A 24,885-nucleotide genomic window follows, 5' to 3' on the forward strand; every position below is an offset into this window, starting at 1 on the left:
ACTTGAAAGATTTCATTGCATTTGAATAATTTCTTTACTATCTGTCTTCTGGAATTTTGTTTCTCTAGTGTGTGTGTTTTCACACAGTGAAGCCAAGTGGAGGCACATCAGTATGGGCTGAGAGAGTCCAATTGGATATAAAGTAAGTGCAATCAAAAATTAAAAAAAATTTCCTTAGCTTGCAGAAACACACAAAACTTGTTTTCAAATTGTATCTCAGTAGTAGGGGATGGGGAGGGGAATGTAGAAGACCAGCTTATGTGTTTATTTATTAGCATATTCACAGTCTGAGGCAATTGTCAGCCTCGTAAGATAAGTCTTCCAAAAATATGCAGCAAGGAGTAGTTAGGCAGAAATGGCAGCGGTGCAGTTAACCTTGTACGTTTACTATTTGCAAGATTCAGGTTCCAAGAGACTAAGGCGCTCAGATTGCAGCGAGTTTTGCTGGGATCTAAATGCTTCACTTCTTTTGCTCTAAAAGTTCTCAAGCCTAGAACTCCATAAAAATATATTTAGAGAAAGCGTAGTGGTTAAAGAAGTCATCTTTACAAGAAAAATATGTTTTGGCATAATAAGTGCTTGCTCTGCTCTTTCACAGATCCTTGTTTTGATTTGTATCTTCTATGGTTTTGTTTGTCTTCTCAGATGAAACTGTACTTGTTTTATAAATGTTTTGAATCTAACTATAAAGGGCAGCAGACAAAAACATGCAGTGCTAAAAAAGAAAAAAGACTAATTGGTTTATTCACTCCAAATCCTAGTTCTTTTATGCTGAGTTATGCAAAATTGCCACAGCAAGAGTTGTCATTGACAACAGGTTTTGTTAGTATTTTAATCTAAGTTCGTGTTTTATGCCTGGATGTTAAGGAAATGGGACAAAAGATGTAGGTCAAACAGTATAATTAAAAATACAGAACTGCAAATTTTGTCCAACAATAGTTCACTTTCCTGCTGCTAATGAAATATGCTAGCACAAATTAATGGCTTGTTACTTAAGCCTGCTGGAAAGACTTTGTCCCAGTACAAAAGGCATTCAGTTCGAAAAAGTGTGTTACGATCTTCTACCCAGCAAAACTAGAGGTTGGACATAGCCATAAATCCAGTGTGTTCTGGGAATAGAAGCTGGCAAAAACACTCCTAGAAAAATATCAGGGCAGGATCTCACTGGGATTTGAATCCTGACTAATGTAACTAACTACAGATGTTTGTGTGGACTGAAAGATCTATTGAAAGACGTTCCTGGCATAAGAATACCATACAAACTCATGATGACTTTTATAGCAGAAAAACAAGGAAGTGAGGATAATAAAACATTTGCTATTATTTCTGATGAAGCATTTTCTATTTTCTTCAGCTTGCCTGTCTTGAAATGGGCAAGGCTGCTTCTGCAGTATCCTCTGCTGGGGCATATTCAAAGCTTCTTTAAGTCACTTGGGTTGGGATCCTAGCACCCACCTGACGCCCTCCATAGGCTGCCTTTATGGTTCCCATAGGCTGTCGTTACTCAGCAAAGAGAAGCAACCATTTCTGAAAGTGTAATGTATCATACCCTAAAGTAACAGCTAAAATAGAGCAGATGAATTTTACCCCAAATGCCTAGGTCCCTTTACTGACTCTAAAGGAGTCCAGGGTGATTAGCTTAAATGAAGATACTTACCTTGTTCAAAGAATTTGGTTAGATAAATTCTGATCCAACATGGAACTCTTTCCTTTAATTTCTAGGAATTCTGGATTAGCTCCTTAAAATTTTTGCTGATGTAAGTGCTGTGTAGGTATTGGGCCACTGATTGGTTTTGAATCCAATGTATTACACTGCATATGACCATTTTTCCTCCTGTTTGTCATGTCGGCCTCTTGTGCCTTGGCCTAAATGTGGGTCCCTTTCCTGAGAACACTTGTACCATAACTTTCCCCTTATGAGTGGTCTCACTGATTTGAAACTGGGAAATCAGGATCGCAGTGCTCTGTGGTTCAGAAAAAGACATAAAACTGCAAGGACTATATGGGTTATTGAGCCCTTTCCTTTACCATCATATAGGTCCTGCTCTTTAATTTTTTCACAAACCTGTTGAGTTCCATCTTGACACTAGGTGGGGTTTTTGTCCCCAGTTCTTGTATTGTAAAGCCATTGTAAGATTTTATTTGGCTGGTGCTTAAGACGGCTTCTTTTTGCAGTCTGAATTTATTTATGGGCAGTTTTACTATTGCGCCAAAATTCATCTTTTAGTTTAAACAGTTTCCTGCTGTTCTTTTCTCTGGTGGTTCATAGTTTTTATGGGATCTGTTAATGTACCCAAGTCTTTTTTCTAGTCTTTTAAAAAAATCACATCTATATGGAAGGAATCCTTATTAGCCCCATTAATACATAAGTATGATAGATACTATCATATCTAGTCTGGACTGAATCATTTGTGGTAAATATTTTGTATTTTGTCTATTGGCATCCATGACTTTTTTCCTTCAAAGTTTGTACTAAAACCTTGCATGCAATTGGGATTTCATTAATGGTCCTGTAATTGTTACTGTTTCCTCCTCCCTTTTTTTCCCTTTGCTCATCCTTCTCCACCCTTTTTTTTTTTTTAAGTACATCTACTATATCTTTGCTAGCAGACCTCAGTTTTCTACATTGGGCCTTTGGAAATTAAGTTAGTCCCATGTTCCCAATCTGAATATAATAAGCTATCCAAATTTTGCTTCATCCTGAGAAATGGTAATTTATCTTTCCACTACTTCATTCCCCTCAGCTGTATCCTAACTTTTAACTCCATCTTCTATATCATAGCCCTTTCTGAAAAATAAGAGCTAAATCATTCTCTTTAGTTTTATAGCCATATCTGACATTTGTGTGTGTGTGTGTGTGTGTGTGTGTGTGTGTGTATGATGTATGTATAAGCACCATTTCTTTTCTCTTAGATCCTCCTTGTTTATAAGGTGAAGAACTGCCTGCTCTTCATTTTCCTTTGCAATGTTTAATTTAATGACTTCTGGTATTTTTTGCTTCAATTCTAGGCTTCCTGGCTTTCTGTTTTTTTGGTCTTTTCCTTTTTTTTGGTTCTCTGCCTACTCTTTGATCAGCTCTGTCATCCTTTCTTCCAAACACTTCTTGCCTGCTTTTATTTTGAGTGCAAGTTCTGGTTAGCTTTTGCACCATTGATTTACAGACATTCCAGCTTCTCTGATGTTAAAATCTTTGAGGTATTAGTTCCATTTCAGTTTGCTAATTACTTTTAGTAAAATAATAAGTAGTAAAATTTGTATTTATTAGTCTCTACATTAGTCCTTCTGGACTTGAATACTTTTCATACATATCTGTGTTTATTTTTCCTTTCTAATCTAAGTTAAGATGACTTCTGTAATGTTCACACTGCTTACCAAAACTGTCTGAAATATCATCTCAGTTCAGTGACCATTTGAAGACATTTGTAGAGTATGGCAGACTTTTTTTTTAAGTACTAATCTAGTAAAAAAATTTTTTTCATTCCCCAAGGTAAATCTAATACAAATAGATTCCATTTTACCTGGGCTAGCCATTCTTAAATCCGTTCATTCAGTAAAATATCATATTCTTCCATAACCTTTAGCATAAATTCAGTCTTTCTAAAACATCTAATAACCTGCTGCCAAGGTGTGGCTGCTACACCCCGTTGCTTATAGTATCCTGATTCAGCTGATTCTGAGTCAGCTTCACCTCTTATGTCACCAGTTCAAGTTCTCACCTGGGCCTCTGTGTTTAGTGTGTGAATATACTGGTTGCTTCTCACTGATTTCACACAGGTTCCTGGCTGGGTTCAGTAAAATCTTTCCGTTCTGATTTTTATCAACAGTAACACTTCCTTCCTCATTGTAGTCATCCTATCCCTTGGTGTTTGTATCCTTGTTTACCTGACTTTCCTCTTTTCTCAGGTGTGAAATCCAGGTGCAGAGATCTGAATTCTCTGATTCTTTCCCTCAGTTGCCTAGTTTGCAGCTCCTGTTATGAGCTAGGCCGATCCAAATACCAGAAGACAAGAATTTATCCAAGACCTTGGGATACTACCTGCCAAGAAGAACCCAAAGAAGGTACACCCTCCAAGTTTTTTATTCGGCCTCTTGACTGTTTCCTGTGTTTGTCACGTCAGACCTATGACTGGCTCAATAGCTATTATCTTTCACCGCTCTTTTATTAAAGAAAAAGAAAGAAATTACATGTCCACAGCTGCCAAACAGATTCTCCAGACCACTGGGAAATAGATGCTACAGATTGTTATGCAGCAGTTTTATTACAAGTGAACTTGCCACTTTCCATCTGCCTCCTCAAAAGAAAACCCAAACCTTTCTGCAATGACTTGCTTCTTCCCTTAAAAAGGCAACTCCCAGCTTTCTAATAGGTTATATCCCTAACTGGCAAGTGAATACAATGAGCATAATTCCAGATGTTGGGAAGAGAGCGTGGCTACTGGAGAAGTTCTCACAAGTCAAGTATTTCCCATTAGCACTGAGAAAGTTGTTATTAGTGGATTTTTTGCAGATAGTAAATTTGTCAAAAAGTTGCACTTTTTGCCAGTTCTTCCACTCCTCTTATTCTGATCAATCTCTTCAGCTAAGAAAAATGGGAGAAAATGGGTTTTGAATGTCTATTTTTTTTTGTTTGGGAAAAAAATAAAGCAGAGAGTTTCAGTTCTTTTATGAAATATTTTATTCAGCACATAAAATGTCGTGTTATTTGATTACCTAATCCCTTTTGCCTTAAGAAAAACTGGGGGAAGAAGGGAAGAGGTGGCATTTGTTTGTGGGGTGCAGGGGGATGTGCTTGAAAACTTTTGGCCAAGTCCATTTTTTCCTGTTTTTCTCAGACTAGCAAACAAACTGGGAAAAATCACTTTCACCCAGTTCTGTTCCAGATATCAAAAGAAAATTTTGTTAACAGAGATACTGAATAAACAATTATGTAATGTAAATGCTGCATCCTGTACATTGTCTATATAGGAATGGGGACTTATGCTTTTGACATGAACAGTTCTCCAGGTCCAGAGTTCGCATGTGCCTTGCACTTGAGGAAGGAACTTCCTCCTGACTGCTTCGTCTTTTGGTCTGCCATACTGAAATATGAAAAATGGATGAAGTATACAAGATCTCTTCTACCGAGAAGGTCCAGCAGCTGGAAAGAGAACTAGCAGCACAGCTGGCAGAGCTGAAGGCAGAAATAGAAGACAATGGGGTGCTCCAGGGAACACCGAGTAGGGCATACAGGTAACAAGGATTTCTTGGGGAGTGAGGAAGAGTCAGATTATAGCAGTGTATTGTATTCTGTGGTGGTTTTTTTTCCCCATGATACAAATGTCATGTGTCTATGTAACTGTTCAACAGAGACCTGAATACACAAGTGGGAGCCAGGAATAACAGCTTTTTTTATTGCACATCTGCCACAGAACTACTGTTGAAATGAGAGTGAATACCTACATATTAAAAAAAAACAAAAACCCTAAAGCTGTTTTATGTTGTGTACCGCAAACATAACTTTAAATCTCTCAATAATGTCAAGTATTTCCTTCTTACACTGAAGAGGAAGTAGCTTCAAACATAATACCAGGGTGTATAAACAGGACAGCCACATGTAAGACAGCTGCTCTTACTTTCCTCAGCAGCAGTGAGATGTCAGCTATGGCAATGTACCCAGTTTTGGCATTTTGCTTCACGAAGGCTGTAGACCACCTGCAGAATATCTGGAGGAAAACAGAGTTCAGTAAGACTTGAGTAGGAGACTTGAAAAGGTGAAAGGAGCTGGGCTTATGTCTCCACTCCCGTTTTCTCTAGATTATAAGTCTTCAAACATATGGGAGGTTGCTGTGAAGAGGGAGGGAATAAACTTCTCTCAGTGTCCACTTATGAATAGGACAGAAAATAACAGGCAAAAGTTCAAACTGAGAACAACTTTTCAAGACAGTATTAATTAAACACTGATATTTTGTCTAGTCTGGGAGGTTGTTGACCATCCATAATTAGAGATCATTAAGAGCAGGTTAGACAAACACCTATACGGACTGAATTTTCTTTTTCCTGCCGTAGAGCAGTGGGAGAGCTGGATGCTCACAAAAAAAAATCTCTTCCAGTACTAACTTTTTGTGGTGCAGTTTCCCATGTATCACTTCTGAACAAAATTCAGGAGCCCTTTTTTAAGGGTCCAGTTTTCACCTATGTATTTAATTCACATATGTTCACTTTGTTCACTTAAATAAAAATTTTGTACAACCTATTCTTGCTGTAAGTGTATTGATGCATGAAAGTTAAGAAATAGTTTTCCTCCAGAACTTTTTTATCCCCTCCTTTTGCCATATAGGCATATTAGGAAGGAAGTTCAATAAATTATGAAGTATGTTTAGTAAGGCATTCCACTACATAGGTAGGGGTTGTAATATTTACCATTCAAATGGACAATATCCAGATGGACTTTTTAAAGGCTTTAGCTAAAAAAATGGAGATGGAAGTAACCAGTCTGTGCCTTAAAATTTTGCCAGAAAGATGTCTTCTAATTAAATAAATTAATGCTGCTTTAATATAGGTTTTTCATACCACTGAACTTGTTGACTGTTGACTTTGCCATTTGAATTGTGTTGGGCCTGTCAAATGTTTGCTAATATCAAATTGTGTGTAACATCGTGTTGAACAATTTTTTTTTTTCAGTTCTGTTCCAATTCCGAAGGATGCATCTTATTTCAGAAAAGAAAGGGAGGTAATACTGAAGAAAGGCTTACAGGTAGTTGAAGAATACACTAACTGAAAATTCTCTTTGCTCTTCACCAAGTAATAACTGCAAATTAAAATCAGAGAAAGTGATATGTTTCTTAGAATGGAGGAGAGCCTGTAAGGACAAGGTGGGAAGGGTCATAATGTAGTTTACATATTAGTAAAACAGAATAACCTTTCTTTTATTTGGATAAGATTGGTCTAGCCATACCAGTAGTGTGGACCTGGCTGTGCAGCTTCTGTTTATGTGACTACTCCCAATTAAATTCAAAGCCTAAATATTTTTCTATATTTACAGTTTTTTAATGATATCTTTGAAAGATCTGTTCGACATGTAGCTACTCTATTTGCAGGTGGCTGAGGCAAAACCTCTTGTTATTCAGGCTGATGTCATGCAGAGGGAGTTAGAGAGCTGCTTGAGAAGGGAATATACGGCTGCAAACTTAGCTCTGCTGCTGCACCAGGTAGTATTTCTATTTGCTGCAAGGTTCCAAGAGATCTGCTTTAGCTTAGCAGGTTGTGGTATGATTTTAAAATGAGAATAAAATGAAATTCCTCCCTGAAAGCAGTCGTGACAGCATTAGTGCTTTCAGTTTAAAGCACTTCCTTGGATGATGTGAAAAATTCTATGATACTTTTGTTTGTTTAAAGAACAGGAATCCAAGCCAAATAAGATGGGCTGGATCAATATTCTTATATTTCTCTGATGCTTTTGATTTGTTCTGTGGGTTACTTTTATTTCCATTTTTAAAATGAAGTTCAAGAGTCTAGGTCCAGCAGACTGGATTCTACTATTTTTCTCATTTTTTCCATTCTCGTAATAATACTTTGTTCATGGGGACAGCTTAGAGGAAGTTCCCACTTAATGGATAAATAAAATAGTGCATTGGTCTTCAGTGACTGATAAACTATCATTTTGGTGTTATTCTCTGATGCTAATGGTGACCTGTACACTGCCTAAGTTTTGTGTAATGTCAAAATGCTGTTGTTTTCTTGCGTGTGATGTGCTGGTTATCTCTGATTTCATTCAAGTTTTTTACAGACAGAATTACTGAGCTAGTCCAGTGTAAATATTTGCACATGCTTAGATGGAAGAGATTTTGTACACGCAGCAACGTTATTGAACAACTTTATCCTCTCTATCAGGTAGGAACAAAAAACTAGGCTCTAGCACATACATATTTATCACAGTATCCGTGCATTAAAAAACAAGATGTTAGCAATGGCTTTTTTCCAGCCAAATAATGCTACTAACGTTAAGGATAATTTATAAAACTCTGAAACTTTTAGATTTTGGTAGCTGTTACTGCAACATCTAAAGATGCTTTATCTAGTTTCAAGCAATGCAATACTTGCTTAGAATATCGTATCCCTGTCCTTCACCTGATAGTACAGAATACAGATATTCTGTGTGTTATAGGTCTGTAACTCCATTTCGCTGCAATTCTTATGGTTTATTTTAAAATATAAGCACTTGCAACCAAGCAGTGTCTCAAGTCCAGTTTAGGAAGATGGAGATTTGTTTTGTTTGGTTTGTTTTTTTTAATGCCTGCTTTAACTGTTCTTATTTATTGTATTTCAAACAACATGGCAGTCATTTTGCTTAGTTTAATGCCTGTAATTTTACAGGGTAAGTAGCTCTGGCTGCAGGGAAACCGAGCTCCCTTACAGGTGAAAAGTGGAGGTTTTTTTCAGTCAGACGCAATAAAATGTCAAGCACAATAGCTTCAATTTTGTCGTGCCGTTATGTGAATATTCTTCTTTAGAATTGTGATTCCTAATTGTTAATGGAAATTTCTATTAAATCTTCCATTGGTCTGTATTGTAAATATCTTTTTTTTCCTGCTGAGTGAGGTTGTGTGGGTATTTTCAAAAATCTTTTGAATAGTTGTTTCTGAGTTTTCTCGTGGCTGTAGTTGCAGTAATCATGGTGACAGAGCTCGGTAATGAAGATGGTAGAGAGTTCCACCACCTTCCCATATGAGTTTAGTACTAAGAAACAGAACTGCCACTTGTGATTTGGGAAGTATATGATCTGAGACCAGGAGAGAGAGAAAGCGGATTTCTGTGACAGAAGCAGGGAAAGTAGAAAACTCTTCTATGCCTGATTATCCAGATCATGTGCCATTAACACTACTGCTGGAAGCCTAGAAAGGGCCAAAGGCAGTGACGTGGGAGGTAGAAATGGCTTTGCCCCCTGCTCACCACTGCTAACAAGGGTCTAGGCTCCTGGCTCTGGTACCCTGTGAGGGGTGAAGTGGAGAGAACTGTCCTGCTTTCGGAGCTCATTTCATGGTTGAGACGTTTAAAGTCCTCTCATTCCGTTTGCTAACAAGCAAAAAGCCTTTTCCTGCTGGGCAGACTGGCCCTGAAACTCTTCCATGGCTGAAGGCCCAATTTTGGAAGAACAAGAGCCAGATGTCAGTGTGACTCCTATGCCAGGGTTTTCCAACAGTCTTAGCAATTTTCAGGCTTTTAAAAATAATGTGAATTGGTAAACTATAACAGGAAAAACATTAATGGCAAAATGAGTTATGTTTTTTTCCAAAAAGGGGGGAGGGATGTTGAGCAGAAAATGGTAAAATCGTATTTTCAGTTCCAGACCAGCTCTGAATAGTTCCAGATGAGCTGGGGCTGCTGGTCCTGAGCCATTTCCTAATGTAAAATTCTCTAACAACATTAGCAAGACGTGCTTTCATAAAGAAAATTGCACTTTATTCATTCATTATTCATGTATTTCATTCTTAAAGGAGCTTATTGAGTTTGTATGTGAAGGGTCTCCTTTTTGCTGGTGCTACTTGAAGAGTCTGGCCTATTTAAATGTAGAAAATATGTTAAAGGATCACTGCATATTCTTAAACATTATTACTAATCTGTCTGTGTTGACACTTTGATGGCTGAGTATATTCTCAGCTATCTGCTTATGGTCAGCATTAATTGCTCGGAGAGATTCATTATCTAGACTGAAACTCACTTTTCCTCACTAGGTTGGAAATAGCATTCCTACTCCATTCCCAACCCTATCTACATAGGAAGGCAGTAAACTTTTGAGGTCATACTCTCAGACTAGGATTGCATATGCAGTGGGAGTGCAATGGCCTTCTAGTTAGTACAGGAAGAAAATGCACAAATGCAGAAATGACAGTGTCTCTTTTATAAACATAAACAGAAGCGAATTAGTCACATCATGGAGGAATACAGTGATGCAGTTCAGAGGGCTGCAAGACTTTCGGCTGCAAGGGAAACTTTCCTGACAGGAAAGAAAAATCCGGTGAATGTAGTGACACAGGAAGATATGATGATCTACACCCAGTGGTTAGTGTGTCACTTGCACTCTGTGAAGGGCATTCACCGTTTTCTTCAGGTAAGACGAGCATTTTGAATGGTAAAGTGTAATTCCGCAACCTGCAAATCTTGGGGGGAAAAAAGTAAACCCAGAAATATGAAATTCAGTGTAAAAGTAGTCCAGAAGTTTGAAGGTACTGAACTAGATTCTGTTAGCAGACTGACTTTGTTAGAAAGGAATTAGCTAGATTCAGCTGTGTCACCAGAGTAAGTGGAACAATGAATCCTCTGGAAGCAGGGTGGATAGTGCAGGGTTGCTTGGTTTTGAGGTGACCTAAAATGGGAAGGAAGCAGCTTGGGGAGACTTTTCTTCCCTATTACTACTGTGATGGTGTTTAGGTAGAGCATGGCCCTATCAATGGACTGAGTCGTCTCAGTGAATAGTCTGCTTGTAGGCTTGAGGAGCATTCGTTTGCTTAAGAATGCAGCACATGTTGAAGACAAATCAGAATACTTCCTTATTGTACCTTGTTTCTGTTAAGATTTTATTACATGAGTGCTAAAAGTAACTCACTGTGACTAAACAATGCATAACTGTGGTTTAATTTTTTCTCTTTTATGTTTTATTTTATTACTAAATATCCAACTAAATAGTTTGTATGACTTCTACGTGACTGAGAATAATGATGGATATGTTTTTAACTCCAGGTTCTCCAGCATTTGCCTGTTTCTCGCAGAATGAATGTGGCTAGGGAGAAATGTCCTGATGTGGTCCAAGACAACTGGGACATGTTAAGAAGTGCTCTTTACAAGAATTCAGATATTTTTAACATTGATGTCTCTCTCTGCTCCAGAGTTATACAAAAAAATGGTGAGAAATGATCAACTTTCCTTCAAAACCACAAGTCCTACAGATAATGCATTTATTGATGTATACTCTTTGAGAGTGGTCAACAGTGCACATTTGGGAAGTACTGAATGCCATCCTTGGTTTGTAATCTTGAGAAATTTGGCGTGTGGCTTTTAAAATCAGCCAGGCTCCTGGAAAAGACGATACCCAAATTCCAGAGCGTGGAGTTCTGAATCAGCAGTGGTGGCTTCTCTGGCCTTAGTAAGGTTTATGTTTGAGTAGTTTACTTTGCTGTCTGTGCATTGAGTCGCAGAAGGAGTCAGTTTAGAAGAACACGTGTGGAATCAGCTCGATGGAGATTCCAGGATGTTGTTCAGATTATGCCAAGCCCTGAAACTCACCTTTCCAATCTTCTGAAAAAATATTACTTAAAATATTTCTGTAGATGTTCTGTTTCTGGAGGGATACCTTGGTATGCATCTTTAAAGAACGAATCTCTAGAAAAATCTGTTTGCGGTTATTTTCAATTTCTCTTTGCTTCTGGAGAAAGGGAGGAAGTGATATTGCTATGTAGAGTTACCCATGTGAGTGGCTCTTCAGCAAGCAAGGCAGTATCCTTGTTCCAAAGTGTTTAAATCCTGTGATTTAATCTGTGCTTTTTCCACACTGTTCTTACTGTGTCTAAACTGTAGGAGCCCACGGGATCGTCTCTGGAAGAGTACAGTTCCTGCTTCTCTCTTGGGGAGAGGCAAGGTGTTGTGCCTCCTCCTTGCAGTTGGAAAGTGGGCTGCCCAGGGTTTAGGAATAAAAAGAGACTGTAGCTTGTCTTCCCTGTTCCCTCTCTCTGTTGAAAGCCTCTAGCACAGGGGAGCCCCGTGTACCTGTGGGTCGGCACAGGGGAGCAGGGCACAACCGTGGCCTGGAGCAGCACTGCCCTAAGAGTGATGACTGATTGAGAATATTGTAGTAGGGAAAGATCACTGGGATCACAGAAGCCTTATGCCTTCCTGTAGTTCCCTGCATTTGCTCTGTGCTAATCTGGGGAGGTTGCTAGCAGGTCAGGAACTCCTCTAGCCCTGCTGCCTGCCAGGGCACTAAAGACTGACAGATGTCTGCTAGGATTGTTCCCTGCTCTTTCTCTATCTCTCTCTCTCTCGCTCTTTCTCTCTCTCATGGATACTTGCTATTTTTCTCCTGTCAATCCTGTCCTGTTGTTGGTCTGAGGGGAGCTGAGTAGCAAAGTAGGATATTTCCTGGTTGACGTTTGTATAATTAAGACTGCATTTTTGAAGGAAGGGCAAGAGTGTGATCTTGGAGCTGATTTTACAGCTGGCAGAGAATCATTTATGAGTATGAGAATATATCTTTTAAATTATTCTTTTTTCTCTCTCTCCCTCTGAATTTCAGCACTCGCCCCTGTGTCTAGAAGGCCATTATTTTGTAACCTGCAATGTGTTATAGAGTTCGCCTGAGCCATTCTTTTTGCAAGGGAATAGACTCTTATTGGTATTAAAAAGCAACTCGGAAGTGATGCAGCTCATTTTGATCCTCACTATGTAGTTATCTAGCGATTGTGTACAGTATCATATTAACATCATAAGCTTCACTCATCTCCGGATCTGAGCTTCATAGATGAAACAACAAAATGATTAAGCAAGACATTGTAAGCAAAGATGAAGCAAAGCAGAGAATAGAAACGCAGATGGCCCTTTATTGCTGAAGCAATGAGATAATAAATTGGATTACATGTAGCTTCACCAAACTCCACAAGTTTTGCTGAACTTTAGAAAATTGTAATTTGCCCTTAGGATCTTTGCATAGGTCATCAGTACTGTGCGTAAAGAAGAATTAGTTGGTATTTATTCAGACTTTCAAAAATCTTAGGAAAAGAAGCAGCAGATAAAGTATTGTTGTTTGTTATAGCTTGGCCTGGAAACAAAAAAACCCAAGCAATAGGAATAACAGTCAATTTCCTGTATAAAAAGACGATGGCACGCCATGAACTCTAAGATTCTATGTTAAAACCAGTGTTAAACTTACTTATCAAAGAACTTAAGAAGAGGTGACAAGATGACAAAACTTACAGGAACACAATAGTTTTGGCTGTTCAAAGATGAAGGAATACCAGTATCCTCCAAAGCTTTCACCAAGCCTGAGACAAGGTGAAGGAGGAGGAGAAAACATTTCCGTTCTGCTAAAAAAGGATGCTGTGTTGCAGACAGACTCTTCAGCATAGACACCAGGGCAGGTTCAGCCAGTCCTGTGCGCCCTTGTTTCGGAAGTTTGTGATAGCAGCATCATGTCAGTATCAGATATAGGAGGAGTGATAACCCTAAAATAGTAACACACTTGAAATTCTTGTGGAGCTTGAAGATCTGGGAGATATGTGTGTGAGACAGATGTAGTACACACCCTGAGTTACAACTCTTTGTTCAGGCAGTAGGATTTGCTAGTTGATGTGCTTTCCATTCTAGAAGATAATCACTCTTTCAAGAACCACGGAGGTGCGCGGACCTGCAGCGGCTGTTAGTCTTTCGAGGTCTAGCGGAGGGCCCTTTTGTAAAAGAAAATGAAAATAATAAAAAAATCCATATGAATGTGTTGGATTTTTTCCTCCATGTCACAGTCCATTCTCTGACATATTTCTACTTCAGGACAAAAAAGGGCACTGATGGTATTGCTTACAGTCATGTTGCTAAAAATGTTGACATTCTGCACCTAGTCTAATTATGGCCTCTTGCAGAATCCTGCTGCAAGGACGCTGGATCCACTTTACCCCAGCACAGCACTGAAACAGAGGAGCTGAAACCTCAGCTCCAGCTTCTGCTTGCTCACTTTGACATCAACTACAGCCTTAAGGATCTGAAGAATTCAGCTGATGAGATGGAGCTCTTTTTCCTGGTAACTGAAGAGTGCTTCTCAATATTAAATATATACATACATATATGTATACATATATACACACACACACACACATATATATATATATAGCTTTAAAGATAAGAGTAGACATTCCAGTTACTATAACTCAGTGTTTTACATTACAAAATAATAAGATCCTGGGCATTTTTAGTTTTGACAGGATGTGGCAGAAAGGCCTGGATCGCTTCCACTAAGCTATAGCAACTGCTGAAAGTACCACAGCATTCATACTTTTCACGTTATTACTCTGAGTCCACGTCTTTATTCTCCTAGCTCTCACTCAGGCCTTTTATGTGTCTTTCTTGAGTTTTCCTGCCCTCGTGTTATAGCATATCACAGACCTGTTGTATTTCCGCTAGAGGTCGGCCTTCTACACACCATTGTAAAGGACCTCACCAAGCCTCTGCCGCTCAGGGGTTATCAGCAAAACAGCTGTGCTTTTCACCTGTTGCCTGACTTCAAAGGCCAAACCAACCAAAAATCTCCATCATCTGTTCAGAGTGCGAGAGATGCATAGAAGTTAAACGTAAATAACATATTGCTTATAAATACAGGCATCATCTTATAAATCATGCCTTTTTTTCAACCAGGTGGTAGAGCTGAAAAGGACAAAGTTTTGGAGATGTAAGTTGTTTTGTAAGTCTATACTCAAATTAACGTTTGACTAGTCCAACTCAACTCACCGGAACGATCCAAGATAAGGACAGGCAGAAGTGTTTGCACAACTGGGCAATACTGTACCTTGCTTTATTGTAAATTTCCTTCTAAATTACCTTTATTGTGGACCAGCAGTGGCTTACTCCTTTTTGGACAGGATGCTCATAGAGCTTATTCTAGGCTAATATTGTTCCCATCAAAGCTGACAATAATAAATTTCCCATTGACGATAAGTATTTTTGGAAATCCTACTCATATCTTTGGAGGCTCCAGAGTTAACAGCAGGGAGTTTTATTGTGTCTGCTGGAGAGGAAACATAGGATCAGAATGTGCCCTTTGTCATTTTATGACTTGACTTTTTTTTTCCAGCTGGTAATATACGTTATTACTTTGTTCGGGGATTTAATGTCCTGCTTGTGAAATTTATAACACTACCTTCTCCTTTTATGCTTTAGGTTGTCCAGAAATTTAGAAGCATCTTCTGCAAACAGCAGACAATGAGGACATTTCCTGTTTATGATGCAGAGGTTTCTAGATCAGAAAACTGGGGCATGTTAGATCCAACTAGGGCTTTGAAAAAAAGAGCTAACTGGATTCCTTTTTTAAGGGTAAATATGAGGAATTTTCCTTTTTTAGTTGTGTTAGTAAAAAGTCATAACCACTCTTTAGAGTGTACCAACATATTTCTGCAATTAAATTCTAAAATGCATCCTTTGAGAAATACAGAGTGATAGTTCTTGTATAATTCGAGGCTTATCTAACTACTGTTGTACTGTGTGGCCAAGAGCCACTTTTTTTGTGTATCTTGAAAATAAAAAGAAAAAGTGAATATATTGCACTTTCCCTACTAAATATTGCCTCCTGTACAAAAAGCGTGTAGTAATAGTCATACATTTTGTGATTACTTTTATATCAACCAGATTAAGCCTAAAGTAGATCCCTGGCAGCAAAAACTTTTGATAAAACTGAAACAGTGGAAGAAAGTGGATAAGCTGATGGACCTTCATTCAAAATTTGTAGAGGTAATATAACTTCTCATATAAAAAAATCACTTTTTTTTTTTTTGGACACTTTCAGGGAAATCGAAATGCCTAGAGAGAGGTGGCCTTGGGTTTATATATCATATTCATATGCCTGAATTCATTAAAGGTCCCTTAGTGAGCTGTTAGAAGGAGTTTTTCCCTCTCTTAATTCATTTTAGGGCTACAAAACTACAAAGCTTGAATACTTGCGTAAATCTTCAAAAGCTCTGAGGTTCACCTAAGTCATGTCAGAGTTAGCCTTGGAATTTGTCTGTGTTATACCCCAATGTCAAAGGCATTGCTTAGAACAGTTTTTCTTAATGTGACCGCATTCAGATCTGTGGTGAAAAGACAAGGCAAGATGCTCCAAAAGTGAGGCACAAGTCTAAAACTCAGGAGGGCACAGTACAGACTGCCTGTGTGTCAGGGAGAGGTAACTGAATGTCTCTGAATTTCCGTTCTGGTTTTACAAGTTCTCTTGATTCTGGTGAGAGGTGGCTGTTTGCAGGATGTCCTGCAGCCCAGCCCTGCTCTGGCGGGGCTGTCTGCCATGCAGCATCCTTGGACAACTGTCAGTTTTCATTCACAGATCAGGCTTGCTTTGCATCCACAGAGAGTTTGAGGCACCCATAGCACCTCAAATCATTTCCTTGCTTTGTGTGGCCAGGTGTAAAATGTAGTATTTGTGTCCTAATTGCATCATATTTACTGAATGTACCCTATAGGGCTAACTTGCATATGCCCGGTAGCCTCTGCACATTCACACCTACTGCAGATACATAGATGAACTGTAGGGTGTGATAGTTTGCTCAGGTGTACTGGAGTGCTACCACATTTTTCCTGTGAAATTTTAGCTGGTCTGGCATCCTCATCTGTAAAACTGGGGTAACAGGCGTTCTCTGTCTCTCACAGGATGATGACAGTTAATACACTTAAGGCAGTGAGCTACGGTAGAATTAGGACCATATAAATATCTCAGCCAGCAAAACTTACCTGTCAATCAGATGGTGGGAATATTACATCTCATTCCCCTGGTGAGGCCATAAGCAGTAACAACGCTTTGTAGTTCAGCTTCCAGTTTTATACAGAACTAGAAAGAGTGCCCTCCGTCCCCCTGAAGCTGTGAAGTTGTACCACTCGCTGCCCTCTACTATCAGTAATCACGTTCCTGGCGAATGCGATTGATTGAGGTGGCTGTTCCTTCCTTCAGTATCAAGATGGTCTCAGGTATACCAGGGCAGCCTAAGCCCTGCTTGCAGCCCCTGTGAGGCTGATTCCTTGGTCTCCTTTCCCCAAGGCAGTCTACCCAAATACCTCTGTCCTCAGACTCAAAGAGCCCTGCCATCTAGGAAGCAGAGAGTGGGCTTGTTGTAGAGCCCCTCATAATGCTATGTACAGGTTTGAGTTGCAGGCAAGTTTTGTTTCAGCACCCTTGCAGGTTGTCGCCCTCCCCAGGGTGGCAACCCAGGGGGTGCTGGCCTGAGGGAGAAGGAAGCTTCCCATCTGCATGGGGACTGTGGAAGGCACAGGGCAGAATAGGGGAATGGGCGTCAAAAAAGCAACCAAAGCAATGCGAGAAAGCCTGGAAACGAGCAGAAGCAGACAGTGCCAGCTCAGCAGGGCAGACCTCTCTCGGTGCTGGAGCCACAAACAGGCTCCGGCAGTGGTGCCTCCTCCAGAGCTGGCTGCTAGACTGCGACATCCCTTGCTTAAGACCCCATCAGCCTCCTGCCTCCTCTTTAGGCAACTACTTGCTTTGCCTGCACCTGAAGCTGGCCTCAGTAAAAATCATGAAAGTGAGCATTAGTAAGCAGGTTCTGATGGGCTGAAGCCAAGAGGAAAATTAGTGCTGGAGCAAACTACCCAGCGGCTGAGGAAAAGGAAAACGGAGGCTGCTTGCTTTCCACCTCTGCTCACCTTCTCCAGTCCTCTTTCCACTGCTGGGAGCATTATGTCTATGGAAATGACTTCTAATTTTGTGTTTCGGTCTCTAACACTGTTAAAAATAAGCATGACTCTAAGGAAAGAAAAGGTAAATTTAGAAATATACCAGGTGCTTGACAGTAGAGCTCCTGATTGAAGCAGTGTGCTAGTACAGAGTTAGTAAGAGATCAGATCGTGCTGACACCCAACAAAAAAGAATGCAAATGAAAAAAAAAATACTGGGGAAATGAATGAAAAAAACCATTTAAATAGGGTTTGATGTTTAATTTACTTTTTTGTTAAAGGCACTTACTCCCCCACCCTCATGTTATTTTTTTAGTTATTTGCTCCTCCTTTGTCTAACTCACTGTGTTAAACAAGGTTTGGATTTTTTTTTGACTTTTCAGCAGTTTCATTCAAAACAGATGATAAAAAACAGTCCTATAAAACACCCAGTCTTAGTCCCCCTAGATTTGCTGTGAATGTTATGGTAGGATTTTTATCAACAGAACTTTATTGAGGCTAATAATTGCTAAAGTATGACCATCCTCTTTAAATTATACTTTAGGTACAAGTGACAATTAAAAAAAAGAAAGTGTAAGATGAGATATGCTTTTTAAAAACTACTTTTGTATTACTACTAATTTTATTTAGCCTGTTTTTTTGGAAGTACTCTAAATATGTAGTCTCCCTGGTTCCCATTTAAAATCCACTACTTTCTTTACGTGCATGGGTCTCTCATGAAGCATGTAAGAGAGAATTTTTTTTTTAAATGCATATATCAGAAAGTGGATGTGCAGACTTTGCAGCCAAAGCTGGCTTTAAAACATTTTAAAGAATTGAATGGTTTTCATTTTGATGATGTTCTCTTAAGAAAAAAGGAGATTAGGAATTTACTATAGTTTTTCTTTATTTAGGACTGAAATAAGCTTTCTTTTATGATCCTAATTTTCAGACCTTTTCCCCATGCCAGATATTTCACAAAGAAACCATTCTTTCAAATCTTGCCACGGCATATATTTTTTCTGGAAAGCTTGAGCAAAAGCCATCGTCATCGGTAACAAGAGCACAAAATGGCCTTGCAGCTCACTGAGACAATGAAAAAAATCACCGTCCTGACTTTTTCCATAATGGCTTGCTCAGCAAATTTGCTATTTTTGGATTTGGTCAGGAAACATGTACATCTTAAGGATGAGGGATAAAAGGAAAGGAGAGAGGTACTACCTAGTAGTCGCACCCCTCCATACATCTTAGGAGAAAAGGACACTTTTGTATCCTGGACTGTCTGGTGCATTCCCTCAGTATGCAGTGAGTGACTTCACTATGATAGTGAAGTCCTTTCCTACATTTTTGCCTTGGGAAGTGGGCAGCAGACAGCTTATCTGTATAAAGGAGAAGCAATAATGAGCGCTGCTGCAAAACCTTACTAAATTTTCTACGCTTGACCCTGGCTTGCTGTGGGAGGGCAGGTGGTAAGCTGACTCGTTTGCCTTGTGAATCTTTCATCTGTATTTGATGTGATTTGAAACAAGGTCTCAGATGTGGAGAGGGTGATGGAGGTTCTCCAGGAGCATGCAGCAGCGGTGCTTGAATCACGTCCTTTGTCATCAAGTTATGCGACTTCTTCTCATGCCTCGGGACAACATAGCTATGATCATGTTTGGAAGGGAATCTGTGCCCTTGGCGAGCTCCAGCAGGTACTCGGAAGGGGGAAATGATGAGTAATGGTCAAGTGACATGTTTAGCAAGAATTTGTCGATTCTAATAGAGAATCTTTAAGAGATTTCTGTTTGGATACCAGCGTCCTCCTTTTTCAAAATTCGTCTCCCTCTATTGCTGCATGTGGGAGCTGAACAGGATCTGCCGAGCTGCAGCGTACACATCTGCATCCAAACTGCTGCACATGATGTCCTCTCCTCCCTGGGGCTCACAAATCATAAGCACAGGTGGTGTAAGCTTGCACTGACCTACAGGACAATGTGCAAACCTTTCTGTAGCAGGACTGGGGTTTGGATTTGGCTGCAGGAAATAGAAGTGTGCCCTGGTATTTACTGCAGTGTGGTGTTAGGGTAGCATGTGTGTATGGAGTGAAGGGGAGGAAGGATCACAGCGTGATCCTTGGGTTGCTGGAGGCCATCTAACAATTCAGCACCGGTGAATGTAACAGAAGATATCTTGCTTTTTACACAGGCAGATGTGATAGCAAGTTCCTCTTTTCAAAGTAGGAAGTGGCATTTGTGGGCGCTGAATCTTAAGAAGATTCAGTAGCTGTGAGAACAGAAGATATGAGAGATCTTCAAAGTTTTGAGAGGAAAAAAAACAAATGGCTTAACTGACAGGGCAGTGAATGAGAAATTGGGCCTGCCTCTCTGGTACCTGATGGATTTGCAGAGACTGTGACATTCCTTACCTGGCAAGTTCGAGGTCTGTGATAAATCTTTTGAGTTTGAAGGTATTCCTCTGATGGAGATGAAATGTTATTACCTATTTCTTTATCATCCTTCTCATTCAGAAGCTGTTCACAGCTGATGTTTTAAGAAATGGAAAAGTATTATACAGAGAGCTTTTTAATCTCAGAACTTCCTGTATCTGGATTTGGATGCCTCATTTGGCTTTCTGTGCCAATGTCCAGTGGCCTGTGAGAGCGGGCCCTAATGGCACGTTGAGAATGGACTGAATATTCTCTTTGCTTCCCTGTTGTCTTTTAAAGAGGAAAGGCCTCTGGTACTGTGGCTAGATGCAGCCAAAATGTTAATGAAAAGGTCCTACATCCCTGCCCTTGGCCAGGACCAAGCAGGGCTGCGGGTGATACTAGAGCAGGGAAAAAGGGGACAGGGAGAAAGACATTGTTTAATCTCTCCCCATTCCCTCTTTGCTGATGATTAATCTGCTTCAAGACTGATGCTAGTTCAGTACTTAGAAATAAACCAACAGTTTTTGGCAGGAAAGGCTCCCACATGTGAAAACGTGCCGTGTTTCTTACCTCAGATTGACTTTTACCCAGGATACAGGAAATATTTGGTCACTTAATGAAAACTCCAGGAAAAATACATTGGGTTGACTCAAGCAAACTACATGATGATTAATTAAAAAAAAAAATTGCACTGTACATCTGCTATCAAGTAAACTGAGTCCATGATTGGGATTGAGCATGTATCTGGGGACAATACAGGCTACATTACTGATTGTAGCAGCATTAGAGTAATTAAAAATCAAATTTTGAAACCAGTCTTCTTGTGATGGTATTGTAAGACTAGAATTAGATCCTTCACAAGAAAAGCACTATCTAGGTGTCAGTGTTTTTAAAATAAAAAATCAGCTGTTACCTAAAAATGTAACATCTCACTTTTTTCCTCATTTCACTGACCTTTTTCAGACAGCATTTTCTGTTTCATTTTTAGTGGAAATGCTTCATCCCACTTGTAGTCCAAATACTTGCTGTGATGTTTAGCAGACATGTAGAGTCAATGGTGTTGGTCCAGGAAAATATACTTTAATTCTGTTTGACCTTACATTGTTTTAAATAATAGAGATTGTAGGACCTATTTTTTTCCAAAATGTAAAACACTAAACATTCTTTGGAATCAGTGAGGACAGAATGAGAAAGATGATCATGTTGGGAGTAAGGTCAGAGTGGGGTAATCGATTGTTGCATGGATTATGTAAAGAATTCAGTGTCTGACAGTTTTTCAAGATCTGTTTGGCCTGAAAGACTTTTTTGGAGGGGGATATATTGTGTGAACGTGCAAGTTTAAAAACAGATAACAAGGTCCCAAGTTTATCTGCATCTGATTTATGTGTACCATTGCTGGATTGTCGCAGTTTGGACGGGATAAATTTGACAAGCACCAGTTTGTGAAGATGTATTGACAGGATTCTTTATAATCATAAAATCCAATGCCAGTATTGGTGCTATAAAACTCTTAACACACTGAAAAGAACTGCGGGTTATACTGTCCAAATTCGAATAAAGTAGTAAAATAAATTGGGATAGAGAAGTCGATTAAGAGGACAAGTTTTTCTTACATACTTGATTGTTTGCAGAAATTAATTACTTAACTCCTAATAAATTACTATCCTTAACATCCACAATTAATAAATACTGTATGACTGATAGTGATCTTCTCATTTACACTGGTGCTAATGCCAATTTACTTTCACTGATGTTGATGGAGTAGCTGCTGATTTATGTTAGGAGCTCTTGATGCAGACAATACCTAGACAAGTATACCTATTTTGCTGCTTGCTGCTGCTCTTCTACTGTTTGTACTACATTGTTGAATGTGCTGGAAAAGAGTGAGGAAAAAAACACCAAAGTTTAATGTTACAAAGTGTTAACCACGGTCTTTAAAATATACTTGTGTTGGGGATCAGGGAAGGCATGAGAAATTAAATGTTTCTAATTGCTAGTAGTCTTCTGCAATATGGAGCCTTCATTTGTGTGTCTGTGTGTGGGGGTCGGAGTGGGAAGAAGAGAAGATCTTTAGGATGCTTTTCAGTAGATATTTTTCATTAGATACAAGTGGCTACATAACATCGTGTTGGCCTTCCTCCTGGCTGAAGTGGAAAACCTTGGCTTGGACTTCTGAATTTCAGCTGCAAATTACTAAAATATTAGCTTAATTCAAAACAGGTTTTATCTTTACAATAGATAGAATCGCATAAGTACATCTTGTGTAACAGGTTTTGTTTGTTTGTTTGTTTGTTTTGCTTTTGCATTTTGCATTTTGCTCTTGTTTTGTATCTGGCTTCCTGAAAAAGTGAGATTATTTTCTGAGCTGGCTGTCTGTAAGTTCCCTGTAGACAACCTTTGAATTCATTGGGCAATCTGGATGAAATTTGATATCGTCATATGCGTCTTGGTAAGATTAAATAAAACCAATTTTATTAACACATGTTGCTTAAGAAAAGGGAAAGACCGTTCAGCCCTTAAACATTCTGAGCGGCAGAAGCTGGTAAGCCAGTCAGCATATATGTAGGTAGTTATGTAGCTCCAAAGGGAGCTTTAAACGAGCAGAAGCAAACTTTTTGTTTAGGCTGAAGATGGAAGAAGGAGCTTGTACGCTCCTTTTATGGCCATACTTATTGTACTCTGTTTTTCTAAATAAAAGACTGAAAATCATTGCTCTAATCATTGTTGCTCTGATGAGTGCTCTTATTTTGTGATACATCCTTACAGGAAGGATGCCCTAAAAGGGAAATGCTAATGAATTAAACCTCATGGTATGTATGTAGGGAAATGGAGGCCGGAGAATTTACATGACTTACCTATGACTTGCTAACACAGCTGTAAACAGAGCTCAGGTCCCATATCCTGTATGTTTTAATAAAAATGCCATCTTTCCTCCAAAAAAACCACAATAACCCAATTTGTCCAGTAAGCAGCAGAACTGATTAAGCCTGCTTTCTTAAAGATTGTGTCTTTTTTCTGCAGCCCTTCCACTATCTGAACCCCAAATCCTGCAATGTCCCAGATACGTGAAGAAACAGCAGTCAGTGGTCAGCTGCAGCTTCCAGAAATGTTGATAAGTTCTGCCTGTCCTTCCTCTGCTGAAAGCAGTAATTTAGGTCTCTCTTCTCTAGCCAGCTGCCTACTCTCGTGAATCTTATTAGCTTAATAGCTTTGAGACCTCAACACTTCTGACAAACTGAATAATAAAACAAAAGAAAACCCCCAGACTGGGAAATGGTAAAGACAGTAGAGCTGGAAGAAACTCTGAGAGGTCATCTAGTCCATCCTTTGTCTATGTCATTCCTGACAGATGTTTGCCTGATTACTTGCAAGCCTCTACATGGCTGACTCCACAGTTAGGAGAATACCAGGAAATCTGTTCCAGGGCTTCGCTGTCCTAACCCGGCCTCTTATCAAGCCTAAATCCCTCCAATTGAAATTTAAACCCATGTCTGTTACTTCTGTAGGCTGGACAACTCTGTTCTTTCAACCTTTCCTCACAGATGAAGCTTTTTAGGCCATAGATCATTCCTTAATGCCCTCCTTCGGGCTTTCTTCAAGTGATCTGCAGCTTTCCTGAATATGCCCAGTGCTGGCCATAGTGCTGCAACTGAGATCCAAGAGAGTGGGAGCCAAAGGATTATTTTGCAGGTCTTGCGTCTGATGGTGTTTCAACATTGCAGTAAGACTTTTCTGCAGCCCAGTCTGACGTTGCTTCTTTGTTGATACGCTATCACTTTGCTCATGCTCGTCTTACAATCTGCTGAAGGTCAGAAGTCATTTTTTTGTTGTGGAAAGAGGAAGAAGGATGAACTGATAGGTCAGTTTTGTAACCCAACATGGCTGGGTTGAATTTTGGTGAAACAGATTTTCTGTGTTTCTCTGGAAAAGTTCCTTGATCTGATCCTTCCCTTAGCCTCATCTTTAAAATAAGGATAGTATTTTCATAAGCCCAGGGACTTTATAAGGATAAAATGCTAAGGATTAGAAAGTAATCAATTATTATGGTGGTATATGGCACAGTAATTTCACAATTGGTCGGACTATGGATTTGACCAGTAAGGCAATTCTTTTCCTTTCCTTTTTTTTCCGGTTATGATAAAGTCTCCATATAAAGCTGGCAAATAAGAAACATATGCATAATCAACCAAACAATCTTTAAATATGTATGTTGGAACTAGGAACTAAATACTGAAGATGATGATAACGCAGCTGTGGCTCACAGTGGGGAGGATGTAGAAAATACCAGCCCCAGTAAGCCTCCAGAATCCTCCGGAAAGAACAAAAGAGGGTAAAAATTTGTTTTTATATATATATATATATGTTTTATAAAACCTGAAAGAAGAATTTCTCTGACACCTTTTCTCTTTTTTTATTTTATATTGTAGGTTTCTATGACAGTGAGTCCTGTAGGCAGTAGCATCCTTTTAGACAACAGACAGAGTGAAACTGTTTATTTTAGAAAGGTTTAGAAATCTCCTTGAGGAACAGTAATGTAATTACATTTTTCCTGTCTGGAAAAAGGTATAGTTATACGACCACCTTTCAGCTACTGGGATTAGAGGAAGGAACAGAAGTTGTCAACAAGGAGCACGTGCTGAAGAAAGGAGCCTACTTGTCAGTTCTTTACCTGCGTCACTTGAGAATCCGAGAGCTACAGGTAAAAAAATAAAATGAAATAAAATCTGCATGAATCAGGGTTAATGTTTTAAGGAAGGAACTGTCATCCAACTGCTAATGCAATTGTATCTGTGCTTCTGTTTGTTTCAGCGAGTCTGCCTGGGGTTCCTGAACTACTTCAGATCCGTGGAGAGAACCCTGACCATCAGTACTGCTGGCCTGTCCTTTAAAGCGGGTAATTTAATTCCCAGCGCAGAAGATACCTGCTGGGTCAGTGCTGCCAAAGGAGGCATTGGTGTTTCTGGTGGCCTCAGTTCTCAGCCTTATATTCATTACACACCAGCTGACTACAAGGTGAGGAACCACATTGCCTTAAGTCTTCCAAAGTGTATGCTTCAGCAGAAGTGTGCATTACGTTCCTCCCTGCAACT

General features: G+C 39.5%; 1 protein-coding gene across 1 annotated transcript in view; it reads left to right on the forward strand.

Moving 5' to 3' along the window:
* Window positions 1–24,885, forward strand: part of CCDC162 (uncharacterized) — a 96,868-nt gene that overhangs the window by 303 nt on the left and 71,680 nt on the right. The window contains exons 2-16 of the mRNA XM_068936484.1: window positions 69–142; window positions 3,904–4,059; window positions 4,997–5,229; window positions 6,661–6,733; window positions 7,077–7,187; window positions 7,756–7,869; window positions 9,893–10,087; window positions 10,717–10,879; window positions 13,602–13,759; window positions 14,893–15,045; window positions 15,358–15,459; window positions 18,915–19,079; window positions 24,016–24,125; window positions 24,359–24,494; window positions 24,605–24,808. Coding sequence (XP_068792585.1) covers window positions 5,093–5,229; window positions 6,661–6,733; window positions 7,077–7,187; window positions 7,756–7,869; window positions 9,893–10,087; window positions 10,717–10,879; window positions 13,602–13,759; window positions 14,893–15,045; window positions 15,358–15,459; window positions 18,915–19,079; window positions 24,016–24,125; window positions 24,359–24,494; window positions 24,605–24,808 — 1,821 coding nt within the window. The 5' untranslated portion in view covers window positions 69–142; window positions 3,904–4,059; window positions 4,997–5,092. The remainder of the gene's footprint in view (window positions 1–68; window positions 143–3,903; window positions 4,060–4,996; window positions 5,230–6,660; window positions 6,734–7,076; window positions 7,188–7,755; window positions 7,870–9,892; window positions 10,088–10,716; window positions 10,880–13,601; window positions 13,760–14,892; window positions 15,046–15,357; window positions 15,460–18,914; window positions 19,080–24,015; window positions 24,126–24,358; window positions 24,495–24,604; window positions 24,809–24,885) is intronic.

This window comes from Struthio camelus, chromosome 3 (assembly GCF_040807025.1).
Source record: "Struthio camelus isolate bStrCam1 chromosome 3, bStrCam1.hap1, whole genome shotgun sequence".
NCBI classification, from domain to species: domain Eukaryota; kingdom Metazoa; phylum Chordata; class Aves; order Struthioniformes; family Struthionidae; genus Struthio; species Struthio camelus.